The 24,045-nt window shown below is 48.3% G+C and overlaps 2 protein-coding genes across 2 annotated transcripts in view; one reads left to right on the top strand and one right to left on the bottom strand.

Moving 5' to 3' along the window:
• LOC8043263 (transmembrane protein 184B) overlaps nt 1-3,227 on the top strand; it is a 32,880-nt gene extending 29,653 nt beyond the window's left edge. Inside the window, exon 9 of the mRNA XM_002416160.5 lies at nt 1,556-3,227. Coding sequence (XP_002416205.2) covers nt 1,556-1,592 — 37 coding nt within the window. The 3' untranslated portion in view covers nt 1,593-3,227. The remainder of the gene's footprint in view (nt 1-1,555) is intronic.
• A 749-nt stretch (nt 3,228-3,976) lies between these two features.
• Nucleotides 3,977-24,045, bottom strand: part of LOC8043265 (RAD50-interacting protein 1) — a 34,123-nt gene continuing 14,054 nt past the window's right edge. Inside the window, exons 8-14 of the mRNA XM_029994258.4 lie at nt 20,023-20,160; nt 19,020-19,219; nt 17,759-17,840; nt 15,662-15,875; nt 13,280-13,460; nt 8,767-8,885; nt 3,977-7,444 (exon numbers count right to left, since the gene is read on the bottom strand). Of these exons, the coding sequence (XP_029850118.3) occupies nt 7,252-7,444; nt 8,767-8,885; nt 13,280-13,460; nt 15,662-15,875; nt 17,759-17,840; nt 19,020-19,219; nt 20,023-20,160 (1,127 nt within the window). The 3' untranslated portion in view covers nt 3,977-7,251. The remainder of the gene's footprint in view (nt 7,445-8,766; nt 8,886-13,279; nt 13,461-15,661; nt 15,876-17,758; nt 17,841-19,019; nt 19,220-20,022; nt 20,161-24,045) is intronic.

Genomic DNA, 24,045 nt, shown 5'->3' with positions numbered 1-24,045 from the left:
CATTAGAAGTGGTGCATATCAAGGTATTTTGCTCTCTTATTTTACATGCACCGTTTACAAGCATCGGCTCTTGCATCTTTCTTATTTATTATGTTTTGTCCGTGTGCCATAATTAGGGACCTACTTTCAAAACTTTGAGGTACCAACGAATGTCGCCTGCCTTGTGAGAATGTTGTCTGCTTTGTGAGAGTGTCGTCTACTTTGTGAGAGTGTTGTCTGCTTCTTCCGCCCACCACTGCCATCTGCTTTGCTTGCGGACCTCAAAATCTCCCTTGCCATCTAACGTCTACTTAGGATTTTTTACATCACAATTTTTCAGACTCAAAATGTTAGTCATTCAGTACATTGACAAACGAGGTTATCAATTCACGCTGTGTGGAGACCAGCCATCTTTTTGTGTCCCCTTTTGCTAACAAGCGAGTTGGTAGGTTGCTACACCTAGTGGGTAGGCGACCTAAAACTTTTCACTTTCAGTTTTAATGACTGGAATAGTCCAGCTCTTTCCTATGTTGCGAATTTAGTGGGGACGGGTGGTCGGTACCCCTGGAGTTATTGCTATTAATTTTCGGTACCTTCTTTAAAACCTTTAGGTTGCATTCTCGCTGCCAATTGCACCGTTTTGGTGAGGTGGTGGCAGCTAATACAAGGCTCCACTTAAACACACATGCGCTTTAAATGACGAGGCGGGTTTAAGAAAAGACACAGGACGCAAGCGAACGTCATCTGACTGACTTCTTTCCCCGTCTCTTCTACTTTTGGTTGCTTCCAGTTTTTTTTCACTCCCCATCTCGGGTGTTTTAACAAAAAAGAGGCGGGTTTGCTGCGGTTGTAATTCTGCCTTCAGTTTAAATGCTTCCTTAGAACCATCAGGCTGTAGTTTCCAATCGTGGCAGTATATTGGTGGCTTGAGGAAGAGAGTGAAGCTGAATAAAGTTTGCAGGCCAACATTTTGTCAACATTACTAGAAGTGTAATAAGCTACCAACACGCTTTCGTTTTCACCATTTGTTTGGGGCTCAAAAGAAACACTACTCCCATAAAAACAATTTTTTTTTTTTCTGGATATGTGACAATACAAAATTTCTCCCCTCCTCTAGAAAAGTAGATTTTTAGCACAATATTTACGTCACGAGACAGATTTTGAGTTGGAAACGATTGCGAAACTTCAGTTTTGAGATGTCGACTCCAAGTTAGTTTTAGACTCACTCCCTTTAAATTTGTTTTCAAATCGATCCCAACTCTTAATCTGTCTCATGGCATTAACAATGCACTAAAAGGAATGTTCAGGTGTTGTTGTTTTTTTCTTCCGGAAAGATTTTTTATTTTGATTCATTTATATCCCATGCAAATATCTAAAACAATTTTTTTTTTGCGTTTTCAAAGATTTTCGGGGAGTCGAGTACAGTGTCGTACCTGCCAGAAGTTTGCATGGAACTGCCTACTTTCTCTAACGAAATATTGAATGGCTTCCTGACAGGCTTTTAGTGACAGTGTTTCGTGAAAAATGAGCTTGAGCTTGCCCGACTCATCTGCAACCCGAGGCGTCCCATTTGCAGAATGATGCAGCGCGGGAACGACGCTTGCCGCTTCTAACCAAAGTCGGGACCACCGCATGTCGCCCGCCGTCGTCGCACATGCATGCCGACCTCCTCGTCTCCAGACTCGTACCCGAAAACCTACTCTGGGAGTTGAATGCCGAGAAAATGCGGAAAATTTGAAGTAGCTGCTTGCTCCTAATAGAAGCACTTTTGTAGACTCCCTTTGGTTAACCGTCTGCCCATACTGACACGTCTGCTGCTTTTGAATTTCTTTTACGTTTTTGTTTTTGAGCATGTTGCATCGGTGTCGTGTGCATGGGGAAAGATGGTGCCTGGTCTCTTGGTGGATGTGGTTTAGTTCTGAACAATGGAGTTTCGCTACATCCGTACAGCAGACTAAAAGTGTGCTATCTAAACAAACATTTGGCTGTGTCTGTCGAGCTTCTGGTTTTCGAACAGCGCACGTGGATGGGTGTTTTCCATTCCCTCTAGGCCTGCAAACGTGCCCGCTTAGCAGACGTGCAGCGAGCACGCCGTTTACATTTTCGGTCGGGCAGTGAGATTTTCAGTTTTAGCTTTCACGTTCGAGCTGCGGCAATGGCAGAAACCGACCCGTAGGTTCTAGCGCTGTCGGGCGAAGGCAGTCTCCTCCCGAACCTTTGCTAGTCGACGCCGGTCACAACAGAAAAAGGGAACAACGCTCACATTTGTCCGCAGTGTCGCGATACTCCCGCGCAAGTGTAGTTTCGAGCCGACAGGCCGCAAGCAATGGCAGCTGGATCCCGTCAGCTTAGGTGTCTCCCCTCGTTTTCCTCTGTACAGAAATGTCTCGGTGTTGCCTGTCGGAGACCGCCGTCTCACCAGCTCGTGTAACACGTGGCACGTGCCACACTGAAAAGTGTATCGCGGATATGCGTTCCACACTGTGCGAGGCCTGCATCGTCACGGCAGACTATGGGCTGCCAGGTGGCAACAGCAACCTTGTTTTGAATGTTGACGTTTGAACGTTTCGAAACGTTGCAACGGTCGTCTTAGTCGTAATTTCAGCGCGGTGTACATAGGATCGGCGATTGGTAACAGGTAAAGGGATCTGAGGATGCATAGCACCATGTGTAAAGGTTAACACAGAATCCACACGAAAACGTAGAATTGCTTAGAAGCCCACCCGGGTGGCCCGCAGCGGCACGTGTTGGTGTTCGCAGGCATAAGACGTGTGCTGGTTGTTGAGCGGGAAATTTGTGGGAAAAGTCGTCCAATTTCTCGACGCATTCTACTTAGTTTTGAGACCTTTTTCTTTATCGTTGCTTTTGGCGTAGCGCGCTCAAAGGGCAACGGCCGTGCAATCCCGGCGCCGTGCCGCCAGTTGTTGCTTCCGCGACCACGCGCGGGACAAGCTTGTACTATCTCCGGCGTCGTCGTGTGTATTGGCGTCTCGTGCACGTGGGTTTCAGACTTCGCGACACTGTATATATACAATAGGAGAACGTGTAAATGGGAGCACAACTCTACACGCCGTTTTTCGTGTTTCTTTTTAAACACCTGTAAGCACTGTGAGAAACAACAAGGCTTGGAAAATGTATATCTGAACAAAGCTGTGTATAAAAAATGCAACAAAAGCAATGTTACGCTGGTTATGCTGTATAAAGAATATAACTCGAAATAAACTGTGTACTGCTGGTACAGAAACCCACTCTTTTGAATGGCGTTGACTCTGCTTATCTCTCGGGAGTTTTCATTCACCTTCATTCACTGTCCAAAAGCGGGCCAAAGAAGACGGCGTTTTTGTTGACATCAATGCATCCGATAGGCGAAGAATGTCCGGGACTCGGCAATTCCTCGACCCAAGCTTCGTCAAGTGTGTGCGCCGCTCGGTTTCACGGTTGATCATTTCCGCAACTACGCACTTGCAGCCATTACGAGAGCGGCTTGACTTGGCTTGGCCTGACTACTTGGCGGCACAACAAAAATGACTTGGTGGTTAGCTAAATTGGATGCAATTCGAGACTTGCAGAGCCAAAAATTGGAAGTGTGTTTATTATGCGAGGGGGAAAAAAAAGTCCAAATATTGGTACCCTTTGCTGCTCGGCATCATATCGGTTCCAACATGGTTCGTAACAATGCCTATATGTTGCAACGAAATGATTGCCCAGTTGCTGAATTCTGGGTCAGAATTGCGGTGTCTGGAACGTGTCTATGACGGGCGCGATTACCGCGTCCAAAAAATGTGGTCTCCCGACGACGACGTGGGAGTGTCGTGCCTTTCACCAGCATTCCTACGACCAAACCACCAGGGTCGCAACTTCCAACAGCACGACACTCTGGCTTTTGCTCTGCAATTGGTTGCCATATCGGGTACACTTTCGACGTACGGGCGGAATAGCAGGCTAAACACACCGGTCATAGACGCATTCCATCGGCATTTTGAAACAAGCCAACTTGGATCATGCATCAACATTTTTATTTGCACATATGTACACAAACAGCGGATGGTCTGTGCGGAACGCTCCGGATGCGGTTTGGCCGCCGAGCGCGGGTTTCGTCGTGGTCGACGAACGCGTTGGCTGCGGGAGCTTCAATTCACTCTTTTTTTCTTTTTTTTTCCCCGATATGACGAGGGATGATGGATGTTATGGACGCTTGGTGAGGGTATCACATTGAATGCTGGTAGCACCAGGGAAGGGAGAAAGAAGAAAGGTGCCATTCTACTTCAAGCGTGCTAGAGTGGATTTTGATGTCGTATTTTTACGGCACAGACTTTATCTCTGCGTCCCAAGCAGCCTAGACAACACAAAATTATGGTCGTGTGGCCTTCATTCTAATAAAAATGCGATCAAGCGTGGTGTTGCGACATTGTCATTGTGCAACATGCAACAAACTATGTTGAAGTTAGGACGTGGCGTACGCCGCGCCTTTATAAATGCGACTGCATTTATGAGCAAATTCTACACACTTCCGTGTCCGTCCTTTAATTTCTAACAAAGCAGGCGGCATGCACCTATTAATCAGGCATACAGGGGCCAATGTGCCAATCCAATATGATAGGATATCTTCTGAACAGTGAATACACTAACCAAGGGTCTTATGTTAATGTATGTATCTTGTGTATACTTCTCTATAGTAAGAGGAACATTTGGATTGCAGTAATGCTCCAAGAAAACTCGTCATTTGATCGTAGAAATGTGTTAGAAGACTTCATGGATGTCAGCAAAAACTATTCCTAGAATTTTCACAGCACGTCCTAAGTAGTAATGCTGTCGCATTTCAACAACAATCTCCGCAGAGATTATGGCAACAATTTTTTTATTTAAGGGAGGGAAAGGGAAGGGGGGGGTTGCATCATAAATCTGAGTCTTCTGGGATGCTTAGGCTGCATAGACTGAGTTTGTGCTATAAAAACGCAATATCAAAATTCACTTTAGTGCCCTTTTGGGAGGCCCGTTGCATTCTTGCATCTGGGAAAGTTTTGACCCTTCGAAACAATTTTCATATTTGCCGAAAGTCGACACGGTTGGTAGTGCTCAAGCTTTGACACCTGCACAGTTGCGACGGGTTTTGTCGAGGACGAAGGGCCGATCAAAGATGCGATTATTGTCATGTCGGGGAACGGCTCGGGCAGGGGGTGTTGCGTCGCAGTCTCGAGGACTTTGCGTGGCAGTTTATTTAAGCTTTCCTTCCAAAGCCGCGGTGACGTAAATGTTCTGAACAAGAGCATCAACAGACGAGTAATATTTATAGCTGTGCAACATGATCAACAACGCCGTCTTGAGTCTGCGCGTGGTGTGCCGGCATCGAGATTCGTCACTATTGTACAACAGGGCTGAAGAACGCTCTAAAACAAACCTCTTCGAAACTACTCTATATCTCGGAATGCGCTTGTGCCCCCAATGGACGAGGGCAAGAAAAATAAAGACAACAAAAATACACTGTGTCCTCCCTTCTTTTAAATGCAAGTTTGAAAAACTAGGATGAAGGGAGTCGAGGATCTTCGTCTGATATGTGTACAACCTAATGCTTCAAACTAAACTCTACAGGCTCGAACGATCGCACACCTTGTGTTCGGAAACTATTTGCCAACAATGCTAGATCGACTCGGTTGTGGAACTTCCGTGGAGAAGGGGAATTGTGAATCGGAGCAGTGTCTACAGACAGTTCCGCAACCGAGATGATATGGTAACACTCCTATTTGCTGGGGGGGGGGGGGGGGGGGGGCGGGGCGGCATGTAAACTGTGAACCATTTTGTGGATTGTGTGCATCACTGCCAAGCTGCCAGTGTCTGGGACCTTTCGGATTACTTCACAGTATATTATCGTCGGAAGGTTTCGCCACACCAATCATTATTCGTTTAGGTTTCTCGGAGCATAGTTCCCAAGGTTTGAGGCCAGGAATGCTCCAAGTTTGAAGCGCAAGCCGAGCATTAATTTGAACAATCTTCGGTGCCGAGTGATGGAGCTCTTAGGGCAACAGCAGCTTTGGTGGCAAGGAAAATGCCTACAGAGTCCCCCGCAAGCTTTGCGGTGATGCACCCAACATACAAATCAACATAAGTCCAACATCATTCATTTCTCAACTAGTACTACTTGCGTTTCAAAGGGAAAAGAGCTGTCCGATCCACTAGCCATAAACTCGAGAGTATCAACAATGACTCGACGTCTTGACTAGATGACTGTCCTACCTCGAGAAAAGAGGTTGCAGACTTCCAACGGACGTTCCCAGGATTGCCGTGAATCCAAAGAGTGGGTCAGCGAAAAGAGCCTAGGCAACTGGCTGATATGCTCTGCCGAGCTGCTCTGTAATCGTCTCTGACTCATGCTTTCTGGGAGAGGTTGCTCTAGGCTGGCTGGAGGTAAGAATGCTGCTCAGCTTCCCGATATGACGATTAGAATATTGGCGCGATAACAACCCGGAGTTTGTAACACAGTAGGGGAAGGGCAGAAGAGATTAGCTGCCTGTAGGCAAGATCGGTGTGGTACACGAAGCACTCGGGTGTGGTCTTTCACTGTGGGGTACAGCCACGACACCAGCCCACACTTATTTCGCCGTGGTGCCGCACTGAAGGCTACATAAGCTCGGATTTAATCTCCACGCTCCGTTCGGCCTCGCCTTGCCACGCCGATTGAGTCTTGCCGTGGAGTTACTACGATGCGATGACGACGGTCGCATCAATTTAGGTATGCACCTCTGAAGGCTTTGACTTAGAAGCGGGCATCTTGGGCAAAGACTGCCATTTGTTTTCATGTGGGTGATCAGCAGCCAAGTTGACCCTTGGGTGTATGCAAGCTCGTTCCTTCTATCCACATGTCACTCCCAGGTTTGACTTTGACACTACACAAAGGCTACGGCGATTCCTTTTTGTGGTGCCTTACCTCGAAGTACGACCTTGAAAGTGTTTAAGGTCGTGGCATCGTAGCCGATTGACCGACGCTTGTAAAATCGAGCGGCAGTTTGACCTTCAACTGTGCTGAAGGTCGTTTTCCTGTTAACGTCCAGCCCCAAATTTCGACTTTGTCTGGTTTACACCCATGACCTTGAAAGCGCTCAAGGTCGTGGCATCCTATGCCGATCTGAGAGGTGCGTGAAGGGTCATGCGAAAGTTTGACTATCAACTGTGCTCAATGTTTGTCCCCCTGTCCATGTCTCGGCCCCAAGTTTGACCTCGGTGCTGCACAAAGGTCTGACTGCTTTGACCTGGACGGCACCGAAGGTAGCGAGGGCTTCAGGTGTGAACGAGGTCGTTCCTCTTGGAGAGCACGTGCATAGCCTGGGACGGGGTGAGGAACGAGACGCCCTGCTCCTCGAGCGCCGTGCCCCCCGTAACCACGTCCGTCTGCCGAGCTGCCCGGAGCGTCTCTTGGAGGATCCACGCAACGGGGTGCGGCATGGTCAGCAGAATGCATGCCTCCTTCACCCTGCGACAACGCGACGAGTCACCGCCCTCGTTAAAAGCGCCGCAGACTGTCGTGCAACAGTGGTAGGTGACTGGGTCACTCCAAACCCTAGATCCAGCCTCCTCAACTCCTAACGGACGCTTTCGGCAAATGTTCGGTGCCATCTGTCGTCGGGCCCCATTGGTAGCTCCACACCATTACTTTAGTTGCTGACAGGACGAGATCAGCAGGGGCGTCCTTCAGTTGTCCTGCCTCCAGCGTGCGACCCCTACCTTTGATAATGCTTCCAGCATGCAGCAAGTGTGTGCTGGAGGCCAGTCGTCAGAAAAACGCCCCGCCGTCATCGTACTGTCGCACGAGTACGCTACCAGAAGTATGGCACGTTTGCCGCTCCAAGAAAGTGTTCCCTTAATTTCCGCCCAACGACTTCATAAGTGTCGCATTGTCGCCGGCTGCGATCCTGGTGATGGTGGTGGGTGTGGCAGACACTTGTTCTGCTGCGAGGCGCTCTTCAGCTTGCATTTGCTCATACTTTTTATTGGGAATTCTAACACCGACCGCCAGGATCACGACATCCGACAGCATGGTGCTCGGGCTCCTGTGACGTAATTCGTTGCTACTTCAGGACCGCTTTTGATGTACGGGTGGGATGGGACACCAAACACACCAGTCTCACCGTACCGGAAGTGGCAAACAACCGTCTGCAACCGCTGTGCACACACACGTGTGACTTTGGGAAAGGCTCGTTGGAACGAGACGACGGTTTGACGGAGTTCAACAGAAACTCTGCATTGTCCTTTGCTTAGCATTTGAATTTAGCAGGGCTGGACAATAAGCACACCCTATCACCAAAGGACCCTGAACTTGGCACACAAAACAGAAAAATTTTAGCCCTCAAGAGATTGCTTATTGTTCAACACTCCCCAGCGTAAGGTAGGACGATCCCAAAAGTAGCTTACAACTCTAAGAAAGTGTGTCATAAAGTCTCGCACAATAACAAATGACCATCCCCCCTCCAAAAAAAAAAAGAAAAAAAAGTCCATCAGCTATTTTTAGGGTTTCGCGTTTCCTGATAAATCCAATAGAATGCGAAAAACACTCGCCGGTAACACTAATGTCCATTCGGAATTATCCGAGTAACTCCAAATTTCAAAAAGTTCAACGTTTGGATATTGGGAACACAACGAATTTAAACTTTGAATTTCAGAGAGTTGGGAACCTAGAATGCAATGCTAATGGCATTAAAATCCGATTCTGATACATTAATTCGGCATACATTTATCGGTTTCAATCGAAAACGCGAAACCCTAGGTAGTGTAAGGCACGAAGGTACGAGGACTCACTCCTTGAAGTGATTCTCCGGCTTCTGGGTGTAGGTGGAGAACAGAGAAAAGAGGTTGCGGTTCATGTCAAAGCTGAGTTGAAGAGCACCCCCTTCGCTGAAGAAGTTCTCCAGGATCAGCTGAAATAGCAAGTGCAGAAATCATTGGTACTCTATGGTATGCAGTGATGGTCATAACAATGACTACGCGTTTCGGATTGACGTCCAAGCCACGCTGCAGTGCCGAAATGAGCAGACGAATGAAACATACAAAACAAAAAAACAGTACCCGGGAGCAAAGAAAAAACGTACATCATAAGTTGGGCTTAGAATTCGACAAATATTGTTTCATTATCAGCCGTCCCCTCTCAGAATTGTACCTTTAGTCGTTTACAGCAGAAGCTCTATAGCACACTAATATAGGAAAAATGGGAATCTATTGAAGAACTCGTTATACTGGTACAGTGCAATCCAGTTATAATGATACTGAGAAAACCCAAAATTTTAATCGTTATAACCGATTACCGTCTTGTACGGAGTAGAAACTGATTGTTGTAAGTGGTACATGGTTACTCTATGTGTAGGCTTCCGTGTTTTCGGATAAATACAAAAAACTCTCAAGAACACCCGGCGGTAAAATTTTGGTCAATGCGGATTTATCTGATAAACTCAGAATTTTTATATGCCAATGCCATTGCAAATTTGTGTGTGGGGGGAAGGGGGGGGGGGGGGGGTTGCCCCCTCCCCCCCTACACACACCATTTTTTTTTTTTTTTACAATTTGATTAGCGCAGGGTTAATGATCCTGGGAAAATGCCGCCATAATTATCTTCCCAATTTCGGACCGTTCTCAAAAGGGGTCTTACTGCATGTCTCGTCAAGGTTGATTCAGGGCAACAGGTCATTGTACATTCGGGTCACGACAAAAGCCACTCTTTTGGCTTCCAGTTTGGGCCATGCGATTTGTGATTTAGATAGAGAAAGGAGAGGGTATGTTTTTATAACAGTGAAAGCTATGAACCATAGAGATTGTATAAAATAGGGAAGAGGCGCAGTTTAAACTCTCTATTACATTCTTTAAGGAACTGTGCAACAATTTCAGCGCTTTGCTGAAATAAATCGGGAGTTGGTGTCTCAACCTTTCTGAAGTAAAGACCAAAAAAACGCTTTCGCCTGCATGTCCTAGTTTTTATTTTAAAAATGGACAAAGATTGAGGTTTTTGGCACCTCTCAACTCCTTCACCATCTTCCGAGTCACGTGCACCGTGATGTCAATGGGGCTTGTGCGGGGTTCCGGTGAAGCTCTCTTTCTAGAACCATCAGTGAGCAGCGAGAACTAGGGTTGTGCGAATATTCGAAAGCTTCGAATATCGAAGCGAATAATGCCATATTCGATTCGGACTTCGAAGCGAATAGTACTATTTGGAAACTTCGAATATTTTCCAAGTTTGAATACGGTGCAAACCATAACCTTATTCAAAAGAGGGTTATTCAACCTACCCCTAGTTACACGAGCACTCTCAATTGCCATTGAGTCAACGATAGTTGACTCAATCGCAATCGGCCGGAGTTAAACGGCGGCTCCAACTTTCATTGAGCCGCTAATCAAACCTCAGTTCAACTGAACGGACTTCCCCAACGGAGGTAAAATGGCACCTATTTACGGGACTGCTGCCGCCGACCACGTTTGCGAGGCACTTACTGTTTAGGAGTGCAGGGGGAGGCGGCCAGAAAGAATCGTGGCAGCCGACCCTCCGGGAAGGAATAGGTTTAGGCGTCCGAGCTGCCGCTAAAACAATCCCGGCTAGCCGGCGAGCCACCAAGCGAGTGAAGATGGCGGAGGGGACTAGTTTTGTTTTAGCTTCAACTGTGTTCTTGAGAGCCGCAAAAGATGACATTCTCATCAGAAACTGTGTGACCACGTGCTGCGATTGCCAGAGCCTGACTTATTTTTGTCCTCTTGCCTCCGAGTACACTTAAACTAATTTCCCACGTGCTGCACATCTAACGCGTACGCCGTTGCTACCGTTACTGAGCTGCCCTGCGTAGAAAATAATGATGGTGATACCGATAGTTTCTCCAATTTGGAAAATATCCTCATTTTGATAGTTACGATACCTCTCGAATACCGTAATTGTTTTCTTGGAATTAAGTCTGATACGGTCTTGAAATGTCATTCTAAAGTCGAAATCGCGATGCTCTAAGCCAGGGGTCTCCAAACTTTTTGGCTAAGGGGCCGGATGGAGGCTGTCTCGAGGGCCGGAAATATAAATGGGCAGATGTAAATTATAAATATCTAAATAAATCTAAAATAAAATCTAAATGGTAGCCTAGAAAACATGTTGAAGACGACACGGATAGCTAAGCCATATCAATGTGCAAATTATTCAAGTTCTATTTTGTAAATTTTCTCACTTTTAAATTAGAAAATGCAAATTATTCGCTTCGCTTTGAAATTATTCGCTTCGATTCGAAACTAATTATTCGCTTCGTATTCGCTTTGAAGTGAAAATTCACTATTCGCACATCCCTAGCGAGAACCCATCCCCGCGTGACCACGTGCTGGCGCAGCGCGAACAATATGGTGAAAGGAGGAAAGACTCATCCTGGTCCGGCCACGCCCTCCGCCGCTGTCCCCCTTCCCCTCCGGCTTCTGGCCGCTGTTCGCGGTCAGATTGAGCTGACGGTCTTGTGGACCTAGGATAGATGGCGCCACTAAAACTCCGTATAATAAAAAGTTTTGTCGATGATACCAGGTTTTTGACGCATTTATATTTATGTTCGAACGACAAGATTTATAGAAAAGTTACCTTTTATCGAGCAGGTATCCGCACAACTTGCTATCTTTCTAGAAGACCCCCCATTGACGTCGTGCCGCGTGGCTCTCGTGGCCGCCGCTCGCGGCTGCAGGTCGGGGAATATTCTAATTTTTGCCTCGCGGTTACGCGGCGGAATCGCAACATTTCAAAGGAAGGAGGTGTGTTTTCTGTCCTTTGTGACGAGAGGAACAATGTCAAAAGTAAAAGATGCCAATTCTTTCAACGTTAAAATTGTTGCACAACTCCTTTAACCACTCCACCTCACGTGGCCGCGGGCTAGATGGATGGAATAGGACGGGATGACTACGAGCGTCCTAGCAACTACCTCTGGGAGTTTATCGATTTTAAGGTACTGACTTTTATCGAAGCAACACTTCTGTGGAACTTTTGTCATGGGACAAATTAGCACTGCCAATGGCGATGGCAAATTCAGTTGAAGAAATTTTAAATGATACAAGTGCGTTTTATTTTATTTCTGCCGTATGTTTACATTTTCTAATACAAAACAGTGCAAAATTAAACTTCGAATTTCGAAGAATTGGAAAGCAAACAAATATAAACACCGATAAGCTCCGAATCATCGGCAAAAGATAAACTCCCAAAAACACACTCCGAATTTGACGAAAAATAAACTCCGAAAACATGGAACCCTATCTATGTGGTATCGCTGTAAGTGGATAGCACTGTACAGACATTTAGGTTAGCAGTCAAAGCATTGGCGAATGCAACGAGTGTTGCTGCCGAAGTTTCCGTTAACTGATTGGCTGTCGCAGGACAGGCAGTTGTTGTGCCCAGCCCCACTGGTGCTGCACTACCAGCAGGGTTGCAGCTGGAGACTCCGGCAGCGGGGTGAATTCCGACCGTCTCCCTCAACGTCGCTCTACAGTTGATGAGATTGTGGTATTTGCCGAGAAGACTGCCAAAAAAAGAAACCCCTAGGCATAAAAATAACAAGCCATGCCATGTACCCTTCAGCCGTCGGCGACTGTGTTTGCAGCATTACGCAACTGTGGCAGAACTTGCCCCCAAAACAATTAACGGCGACCTTTATATGTCTAAAGTCTCGTAGCACATGAAATGCGGTACTTGAGGAACGATCGCCTAAATTTGTCTAGACGGCATTAAACGGTCCTTTCGGGGCGCAGAGAGCCCATATTTTTATCGATTTCCACGGTAAATTCACCGGAAAAATTGATGGCAGAAATGTTATGCGACGTTAAATTTCCCGCTAAATTAAGCGGGAAACAATTGGTGTAATAGGTCAAGTGAAATCTGGTCGTGCCCCGTCAATTTCCCCGCCAAATTTAGCAGAAAAACCGACTTGATGTACAGATCTTGTGACGTACGGTCACGCGATGTCAATTTCCCTGCCGAATTTGGCAGGGGAACTGAATGCGTTCAGGTCGCGTGAGTGCAGTTTTTCCGCTAAATTACACGGAGAAACAAATTTCGCCTGTAGGCCTCACAACACCGAGTCACGCGACATCAATTTTCCCGCTAACCTTGGTAGGGAACCCGAGTCTGTGTACTACAGGTCGCATGATGTCGACTCCCCCCCCCCCCCCCCCCCTAAATTTAGCGGAAAATGCACGGACAACATTTTTGGTTGGAGGGTTTCGTTGTAAAGCGTTTTATGCTTTAACTTGATGGCACGAGACAAACGCGCAGCAAGCAGGCAACGCGGCGCAACGTGCCGTCCGAGACGCGCCCACCCACCTCCTCGTAGAGGAAGAGGCTGAGCCCCCGGGCGGCCTCCTGCCAGAGGGAGTTGAAGAGGGGCACCGCAAGGGCCTCCTGCAGGTGCTGCAGGTTGGAGCGAAGACGGCTCAGCATCGGAAACGCCGTGGGCGTCAGGCCCGCGTCCTCGCGCTCGTTCAGCGCCGGCATGCAGAACCACCTGCGCGGTGTCGGACGTGGCCGGTCACCGGGGGTCAGTTGGTCTCTGGCGACTCGGGTGGCGCTCGTAGCACGCTACGTTTTTTCGTGTCAAAGAAATGCTAATAAAATGTAAAACTTCTTTTAAATTTTTTTTTTCTTCTAACAAAGAGTGAAATATGCCATTATACTGAAAAAATAGCCGACACAAAGGAAAACAAAAAAAAAAGAAAAGCTTAATGACATCCTCTTTTTAGTTATCTTTTTTTGTTCTCCCTCGTCCAGTGCATTGACCCTCACTTCGGTAATTTCTTTATATGCTACTTTATTTTGCAGTAGGGTGAAGACTTGGGTGAGTCGGTTTTGCATATTGAAGAATCAAAAACAGTGCAAACAAGACGAAGGACAGGAGAAGACGTAGACAGACAGAGCGCTGATTCTCAACTGAATTTTATTGGAAAGCAACACATAAAAATTTACATGAATAAATAGGACCCAATCCTTATCGCCTTGTCATGCACTATGTCTATCACACACGTGCCCCCAGGAACACCAGTTCTTCATCAAACGGAGCAATCAAGGGTGCGCTTACACACGCGTCACTTCCACATCGAGATAGGTTGTACGCTTCGACAGCAAACGAGGGAGACTGTCGAGGCGGACAACATATCTCAACGTGGAAATAACGCGTATGTAAGTGCGCCCCCCGATCGCTCCGTTTGACAAGGAACTGGCATTGCTGGGGGCACGTGTATGATAGACATAGTGCTCGACAGGGTGATGAGAATTGCATCCTATTTATTCCCGGCGATTTTTATGTGTTGCTTTCCAATAAAATTCAGTTGAGAGTCAGTGCTCTGCCTGTCTACGTCTTCTCTTGTCCTTCGTCTCCTTCGTGCTGTTTTTAATTCTTCAATATGCCCTATTTTGTTTCAGCGGAAATTTCATACAAACTTTTCGGCCCCTCGGTTGTTTAGCCTTTCACTGCAGCACAAAAGACTCTATCCGAATTTCGAGCTAAAAACACACTTTTTGGTGTAAGGTTCTTCAAGACATAAGGCGCCGGAAAAATCGGCCACCTGCGTCAAATCCTTAGTTCACTCTTTTTGTTCACGTTCTGTTGATTGAAGAGCATAGCAAAAGACCTCAAGTCTGCACCTGATCTCACCGTCTCTTTTGGCACGACAAACGTCTGTCTGCTATGGTCGGTGCTGCCAAGGCAACGAAGTGGCTTCGTGGACGGACGCAGTGTCTGAAGCCAGCAACGACAGACACCATCTTCCGAATGCCGTGCGCTAAAGCGAATGTTGGTAGGAGACTGCATTTGAGTGTGCGTCCATCGACAGTCGGTTACCATAGCAGACAAACTTCAAAGTGCGGAAGGATATGGCGATACGGCAAGATCAGCTGCATACTTGGGCTCTTGCACCGAGCTTTTGAATGGGCGGAACGGGAACAAAAATAGTTTGAAACGAGGACTGAACGCAGTGAAATGATTTTCACCGGTTCCTAGTATTTTTACGAGTCTTGCACAACACAGATGCTTTCTTGGCCATCCGCCGGCTGCATTATTTCTCCTGGTACATGGAACTGCTAATGTTTCTTTCAAGAGGCAGCTTGCCAAAGCTAGTCTGTCAAGAATCCGAGAGGGGGAGGATGTGGCATATGCGGAGCGCAAGTTTGTCTACTTCTTGCACAAGGGTTGCGACGATGTCGCAACGCTGAGCTCTTATTGGCCGATTGAAAAAAATAGTGGGTAGACCCCAAGGTATCTAGCATTCAGGTCTACCCACTATACTTTCAATCAAAGCCAATTAGAGCTCGGCATCATTCCGACACCACCGCAACTCCTGCGCGAGAAGCAGACGATTTTTTCCCCGCATATGCTGATCTCGGTGCAGACAACTAAGAGTAACCAACACACCATGTGTTTGTCCTTTACGATCAATGCACATTGCATCGTCTGTAAGATAAATTCATTGTTTTTGAGAACAAGGAGTCATCTGTCTGGGTCTAAACTCGCCGAGTATTTCCTTAGAAATCTCCGCTGCACGTGCCCATCTTAAAAGCTAAATTTCAGAGTTCACTTCAAGAGACGATACAGCCCAACAAAGACAATTTGAGCGACGTTGGCACGGGGCGTGGGTTCTCAAACTAAATCCGTGGAAACTCGAGGGGGGAGTTCCTCAAGATGCGAAGCAAAGGAGGGGGGAGGGGGCGCACTTCTCCCTGCGGTAGGCCTTGCTCTTGGCCTTGAAGTCCAGCACGAGCTCGTCCACGATGGCGAGCACCGTGTCCGTGTACAGCTTCTCCAGCAGCTGGGCCGACTCCTCGAACACCGACTCCTGCAGCGTCGAGTACTCCGGCAGCGGAAAGCTGTCGTCCGACGGGGTCTCCGACGCCGCCAGGAACAGCGCCTCCTCTGGATCCACCGTGTCTGCAAAGGGCACCCCTTGGTCGGACCGCGTTCCTCGTAACAAAACCGAGGCACTTCTAGACGTTCAGGGAAGCATATATTACGGGTGTTTGATCTTAATTTGAACAGATTTATTAAACAAAAGCCACGAAAGGCACTCTAGAGCAGTTTATGCGAGTGAGTTATATAATACAATCGGAGACAGGATACAGGGTGCTAATTGTCAAGATCTGTAGAATAATAAACAAAAATTTGTAATTTTTTTTAATTAGTGAAATTAAGCGTATGGTTTCAATTAGAAACTTGCTCAGCACCATTGAAAACCACTGAACTAGTAAATTTTAGAAACACTTAAAACATGCGAGAAGCACGGGAGCACGCTGGAGTTACCACTCCTGCAACAGGCACAAAGCTGGCGGTGCGAAAACACAAATGATAAGGAAATATTCGAATTTTCTAATAGTATTTTTGAATAACACGCTATTCGATATTTGCTTCGAGGTGAACTCTGATATTCATATTTTTCGAAGTGTTGACCGTGGTGGGGTAGCCCCGTTGAATCTGCTTCTTGCCAGACACCGGTGCATTGTGGAAAAGCAACACCCGCGGATCTCGTTTCCGTAGGCGTTGCTTCTCCACACTGCACCATTTCTCGGTAAGAGGTGCACTCAACAAGGCTAACCCGCTGCAATCAACACTTCGAAAAGTACGAATATTGCAGTTGAATGCTTAGGAGGAAAGCCCACTTTAAAAGCGGGGGGGGTGCACATGTACACTTGGTATGTTTAAAAAGAGATGGAAACTACTATGTGAATGTTGATATCTACATTACAGTAAAATTTTCAAAATTAATCTCTGGCTATTATGCAAGAACATTTGTTAGGCAGAGAAGTCTTGACAAGCTGAAGTCACCATTCATGATTGTCCCTTTTAGTTTTCTCAAATTCAAGATTTAAGGAGGGATATTCATATAGGAAGATGTTCAAATCTCCTCAATTAGGTATAGTTGGGCATCTCCATAGGTTTAATTTCGTGTCAAAGGCATTGCTTACTTGCCATTTCAATGTAGGCAGTGGACTTTCTGAGGCCACAGTCCATAAATATGGCTCGATTAAAATTAATTTAGCTTAGATATGGACAAGTAGAAGCTTGGAAACTAGTACCTTTACGAGTTCAGCCGCGCTTTCGTTTAAGCATAGTGGAGTAGGGAAAGGCTTGGAAAAACTATTCTATATTTGATTCAAAAATATTCACCCAAAACCACTATCTGCCTCAAACTCAAAATCTATTATTTGTACATAAGGTTATCATCGGTGTTTTCTCATCGCCAACCTTTACTTCCTTTTATTTTCAACCTTTACTTATTTTAATTTTATTTTATCATAATTAACATAAATAGGAAAAGTTTCTTCACCCAACCAAACAATCAAGAACTGTCCTGGAAATTTTCTTTCCCTCAGCATCCAACTATACTCCGCGACAACTTTTCTTGGCAATGCAGTGGAAGGTACAGGCCCGCGTCCCCTCTCCCATTTCGAGTGTACGCAGGCTCTCCTCCTCCCCCATTTCCGGGGAGAGGAGGAGAGCCCTCGCACACTCAAAATGGGAGAGGGGACGCGGGCCTGTACCTTCCACTGCATTGCCAAGAAAAGTTGTCACGGAGTATAGCAGGCTGTTTTGTAATCAGGAAAAGCCAACTTCCAGTTCACGAGGTTCGATAGATCCAAAAGGGGTCTTTTTGTTCGGCGTAATCATACATATCGCTGCAGCATTATTTTGTTCAATATGAAGACTAGTAGCCAGGTCCAATAAAACCCAAATGGAGTGTATTTCTGTGCCAATGCACTGCCCACAAAAACTGTCACAACCATGAGCTGTGCGTCAGAGTGCATGCACGGCCTTACCGTTGACGTGCTTTGCGGCCTGCCTCCGCAGCTTCTCCTTAGCCTGCATCTCATTGCACGCCTCCAACAGTTCGACGAAAAACTGCAATGCAGAAGTGGGCCAGCCTTGTGACACCTTGTAACACCACGCAACAGCCTTGGAAGTTGCGTGACTTCATGATAGACTGTAGCATAATGTATCTGTTCTGTGTCACCACCAATTTTTCTAGAGCCAAGACTTCACCAGCCAAAGCAGCAAGAATGATGGATGTTACCCTAAGACATTCTGTTTACTAGTGCATTTCGCTCGAATCTTACATTTTGATGTATCTCTGATTGGTGAGCCTGAGTGTCTCTCCTAGAATTTAAGGTATAGCAAAGTAATACCTCCGAATTACCATAAAATCTTTTTAAAGCACAATTTTGATAACTTGAAACATTTTAGGTGAGCTTTTGCAGAATCAATTTTTTTATTCCTCATGTCTTCGAAGTACACTTTTTGTCTTTTGCTAAGTGGAACAGTTAATCATTGGTGATGCCCTCAACACACACAATGCAACACTGTTAGCACAAACAAGCAATTGCTGGTTTTGCTCGATTTTGTTTCCTAGAATTAAACCGCTGCCATCAATGCTCGAGGTTAAGAGTGCTTACTTGGGGCCCCAACCAGAGCAGTAAACTTTCGTCCCCGTCAATACCAATAGTCTCCGTAGAGTGTAAAAAGGAGCCGGCGACAAGTTCGTGCTAACCGCATCGCAGGGTGTACGTCCCGAAGCCGACACTGCTCGCTCCAGCACGGACAGCACTGGAACCAGCCAACACTACGATCACATCCTGCGACTAAGCTGCCTGGAATGAACCTTCGACTGATGCATTTAGCGTCTCCTATCGCCCACGCGTTAAAAGTGATCCCCCAGTGACGACAAACGACGCCGCAGGAGCCGGCAGTTATACTGTCACATATCACAATCCTGGTGGTCGGTCTAAAGCATTGTTGGTAGTCGGCTGTCTGTGCTCACCTGGCCCTTCTTTCTTCGTGTCCAAATGTAGTTCTAAAGGTCAAGGTGATCTATTTACGAGTATGCACCAACAGGCTCAATTCTTGACCGTGACTTGATCGTAGAATTTCCGAGGAAAAAGAAGAGCAGCGTCGCTGTCGTCGCAGCATTTCAAATTATTGCTGCAGAAGCTTTCGTGGACCACACTTGAGGATGCGGTAAGCACACCAGTTGGAGACGCGTTCTGAATGGCGTACCCGCGACAAAATGAGTTCTCGACTCACAGGCTGGACGCTCCACTGTGCCAGGACTTGAACCACGTAATGTGCGGCATTGATGATGGGGCAGAGGGCCACCATGTCGAGCTCTTCGAGCCTCGCGGTCAGGATCTGCTGCAGGCAGAGCCTCCAGTCTTCAAGCAGGATCTGCTGCAGGCTGACAAACTTGAGGCGGTGTACCGCGAGCTCGAGGTGACGGTACCGCTCTGCAGGGGACACGGGCATGTGCCATGCACAGTTTATCTCCTCTCTATTTCCGCACAATGGGAGTGAAGAAAAACACATTGCACTGTAAAATGGTAGTTATTAAAAAGAAGCGTCTTATAATGGCAATGTGCAGCCCGCATTCATTTCTTTATCAAAAAGCATTATGGTGCTACCAGTGTCAGCCAGTGGCAAGGTGTATGAGGAAGGAAGAAGAGGGTCTGAAGATCTATCATCTGCTTAGTTAGCCACCAATGGATGCAGAGCAACACAATGGAACGCCAAGGACAGATGCAGACCCGTTCACCAATACTGCGAGAATTTTCAATACAAAACCAATAGAACATATTGGGAGAAATAAGTTTTGCGAAAAAATGGGGGTAATAGACTGTCCTTTCAATAAAGCAAATGACAAATTGAAATCGAAGGTGAGCATATTGGTCACAACTGACGATACTGAAAGTATAAACACAGAGACGGACAAAACGACACATTCTCAGAATAATGTGTCGTTTCGCCCATCCCCGTGTTTACTAATACTTTCAGTATTGTCAAAATTATGTAGTACCTAATTTTTTGAAGCAGACAAGAGAACTGTGCGGCACCTGCTTTCTTTAAAGTAGACGAAATTGCACGGAACATGCTTCTAACATCGGAACTGCGCAGCACCTCTTTCCCTCCAAAGCAGACGCAAGGTGGTTCACGAAATGGGCTCTCATGCAATTAAAACCTAACTCATTCAGCGCCAAATCTAAGCACGAATGAAAGCTTCCAAAACTGAGTAGAGTCTTGCACCACCACCCACCCGTCATGGCAGAGAGGACCATCATGAAAGCCTCGGCACACTCTGGGATCTTCATGTCGTCCAGGTCGCCCTCCGTCTGGTACTGGGGCTTCCACGCCGTCGGAGACGTCAGCAGCCGGTCCCGCTTCTCGTCTGCATCTGCACCCCAGCAGCACGGCGGAAGGATTCGTCTCAAAGGGGTCAGGGTGCGCAAAAAATAAGAACCGAGATAACTATATCGCCCGAACCCACTTAATGTTACTATATTTGTGCTAAATTTGTTTTGTAAACAGTGCGTTAGTTTCACGGATAAATCCGATTCGATTGAGGGGTCCTCAAATCTGCCCATTCAGAAAGGCCACCACGTTTGAAAAGTCGGTGATGTAATCTGCCTCATCTCACCATATATCGTGCATACATATACTGTAGTGAACAAAAAGATATGATATTTCATTTCTTTTACAGAAGTATTGCTCGACAACTAGTGAATAGCCAATAATATTTTGTTTTGGTATGGTGTATCATAATGCAGCCTTTTTAGCCACCAGGGGTCGGTTGTTGCGACACCGGTAGGTGTCGCAGCAACGGACCCCTGGTGGCAACATCGACAATTTGCTGAATTCCATGCATCGTCGATGCCAAGCGGTGATCGATGCAAAGGGTTTTCCTTCAAAGTGCTGATCAGCTCAAGCTTATATCTAGGCATAGGGTTTTATGCGGTGTCCTATTTTGTCACAACAGCCAGTATATTGACGACGTCCTCTTGCACTGCTGTTACCAGGTTTGCAATAAATATTGATTTCAAAAAATTGATTCATATTGCCGCGCGCAAGGCTGAGAAAGCAACGCCCGGTCACGGTCCTCCAGAAAGTTCCCGTTTATTCATGTACCGCACGTAACTTCTATCATTTATCCCTGCTTTTGTTTTCTAGAAAGTGCGTGTTCATTCTCGCCCCGATCACGCGACGCTCGAACCGCTTTCGCCGAATCTTCGAGATAGCGGCGCACTCTAGATAAGAGGCCGCCCGCGACCTTGTCGAGTCAGTCTCGCCCTAGCGCTCGATTCTGCTGACACGCCGACTTCGACGCCCGCGACGCTCTGCTTTCTTCTGTTTCCTTCTTTATTTTTGGCACAAGTTCGCCACATTAAACGTTCATTTATTTCTGTTTATTTCTTGTTTATTGGTCACGACTCACCACCCGTGACATTCTGGTGGAGGTGCGGGGTACCGCATGCCCCTGCCGCGTACCCCTCCGAGGGCCCACAGTGCAAGTCCGACGCCTAGCCCACGAAGAACCGACGAAAGCACTTCCGAGATCCGGTTCAGTCGTCGCACCCAAGGTCTACACCCGGAATTCGGACCTCTACCGCCCAAGACTAAGCAGCCAACGAGGCCAACGATGGACAGCCAGTCGTCCCAGAACCCGTCCACCGCCAGCGTCGTATACCTGCCCGTCGCACCCAAAACTCCGACGCCTTTCCACGGAGACACCAACGAGGACATCGAGGACTGGCTGCAACATTATGAACGTGTGGCCCGACATAACGGGTGGTCAGCTGAGCACTGCTTGCAGAACCTTTACTTCTCGCTGGAAGGTACTGCAAGGTACTGGCTGGAGAACCACGAGGCTTCTTTAACCTCGTGGGAGGTGTGCAAGCAAGAGCTAGTGAAGACGTTTACCAGCCAACACCGACGCGAGAGGGCCGAAGACATCCTTCGAACGAGGACCCAAGGTCTGAATGAAAGCATCACCAGCTTCGTTGAGGATGTTCTTCGCCTGAGCGCCCGCGCCGATCCTCAGGCTACAGAGGAGAAGAAGCTGCGACACCTGATGAGGGGTGTCAAAAGCGAGATATTCGGAGGTCTCATTCGCAATCCTCCGACAACTGTCGACGGGTTCGTCACGGAGGCGACGAATATGGAGCGTGCGCTACTAGCACGCGCCAGACACTACGAGCGGCACCCTGGCGTGACTACTCTGGCGACATCCGGATACGACCTTGGTACCGACCTCCCAGGCATCCGTGACATCATCCGAGAAGTCGTCCGGGAAGAAATCCGCAAGATGCTCCCCGCTACGGATCGCTCGTCCTCCCTGTCGCTCGCCGAGTTCGTCCGAGAGGAAGTCCACCGAGCCTTCCAACCTGAGATTCCGTTCAAAACGACGACGCCAGAGGAGCCTACTTTGAGCTACGCCGCCATGGCCCGAAGATCGCCGCAAGCTAACCGCCAGACCACGGCGCCACCCCGACGAGACCCTCCGATGCCACAGTATCCTCGACGCCAGGAAGGACAAGTCCACGACGTTCGCCCGGAGCAACCCTCGTCGAGGAAGACCGACGTGTGGCGAACGGCCGACCGACGCCCGCTCTGCTACCACTGCGGGGAAGCCGACCATGTGTACCGCCGATGCCCATACCGACGACTCGGGCTGCGCGGATTCCACCCAAACGACCCGCGCCCCCGGTGTGGTGAACGCCCTCGGGAGATCGACGAGTACCTGCGACGACCCCAGTCCCCCGAGCCTGCGTCCCGCCGAGAGTTCCGGTCGCCATCGCCACGACGTCCAGCTTCGCCGATGCACCGACCCCGACGTGAAAGCCTGTCGCCCCTCGCTCCTCGCCGGGGAAACTAGGCGCGGCAACCCCTGGAGGTGGAGTTGCCGAAGACGACCGACGTAAAGAGCCTCCAAGAACGCCGGAGCGCTCCCACTCTCCCGACGCCACGCATCGCTACGACGCCCCTGCAACGGTGTCCAACAACCTAAACGTCGTCATCGACGGTCACGACGCATCAGCACTCGTGGACACCGGAGCAGACTACTCAGTCTTGAGTGGGAGGCTCTCCCGCCGCCTTCGAAAAGTCATGACGCTGTGGGAAGGACCCCAAATACGAACCGCCGGAGGACATCTCATCACACCAGTCGGGAGATGCACTGCTCGCGTCGAGATCCACGGTGAAACGTGCCCTGTCAAGTTCGTCGTTCTGCAAGACTGTTCGAGGGACGTTATCCTCGGAATGGACTTTCTCTGCGAGTATGGCGCCGTCATCGACCTCGGAACAAACCGGCTGACGCTACGAAAACCTGCTCCACCAGCGGAGGAACCCGAAGCGACGTCACCCACGGTCCGAGTCCTCGCAAACCACGTAAACCTACCACCGCGGTCGAGTGTTTTCGTACTTGTCGGGATCGATGAAGCTTCCTGTGGCGAAGTTCTTCTCGAGGGAAGCCTCCAATTGCTCCTGGGAAGAGGCATAGGCGTCGCAAGGGGAGTGGCTGAACTTCAGGATGGGCGGACTGTGGCCCTCGTGACGAACTTCCGAAACGAAACGCAACACCTCACGAAAGGTGCAGCCGTGGGCCACGTCGAGAAACTCCGAAACCCCGCCGAAATCACTGCGATCACTGACGAATCCTTGCCGCCCCAGCAAGACAGTACGTCGCCAGCGCAGCTCGACATTGACCCTAAGCTTCCGGACCCTGAACGGCGTCAGCTGGTTAACCTCCTCGCCGAATACCGCGATTGCTTTGCGACGTCGTCGAAGGTGCGCCAGACCGCGGTTGCCAAGCACCGCATCGTTACTGAGGACGACGCGCGCCCTGTGCATCGATCGCCGTACAGAGTCTCCGCTAAGGAAAGGGAGGTGATCCATCAGCAAGTTCAAGAGATGCTGAATGACGACATAATCCAACCTTCAAGCAGTCCATGGGCCTCCCCAGTCGTGCTGGTTAAGAAGAAGGACGGAACTCTTCGGTTCTGCGTGGACTACCGGCTGCTCAACACGGTTACGAAGAAAGACGTCTACCCACTCCCCCGCATCGACGACACTCTAGACCGGCTGCGCCACTCTCGATACTTTTCATCGATGGACCTGAAAAGCGGCTACTGGCAAATCGAGGTCGACGAACGGGACCGAGAGAAGACAGCCTTCGTCACGCCGGATGGACTGTACGAGTTCAAGGTGATGCCCTTCGGACTATGCACAGCGCCAGCAACTTTCCAGCGTGTCATGGACACCGTACTGGCAGGGCTGAAGTGGC

Source organism: Ixodes scapularis, unplaced genomic scaffold, assembly GCF_016920785.2.
Source record: "Ixodes scapularis isolate PalLabHiFi unplaced genomic scaffold, ASM1692078v2 PGA_scaffold6__148_contigs__length_123643588, whole genome shotgun sequence".
In the NCBI taxonomy this organism is placed as follows: domain Eukaryota; kingdom Metazoa; phylum Arthropoda; class Arachnida; order Ixodida; family Ixodidae; genus Ixodes; species Ixodes scapularis.
The sequence above is the reverse complement of the archived record's forward strand: the minus strand, read 5'-3'. Positions and strand labels throughout refer to the sequence as shown.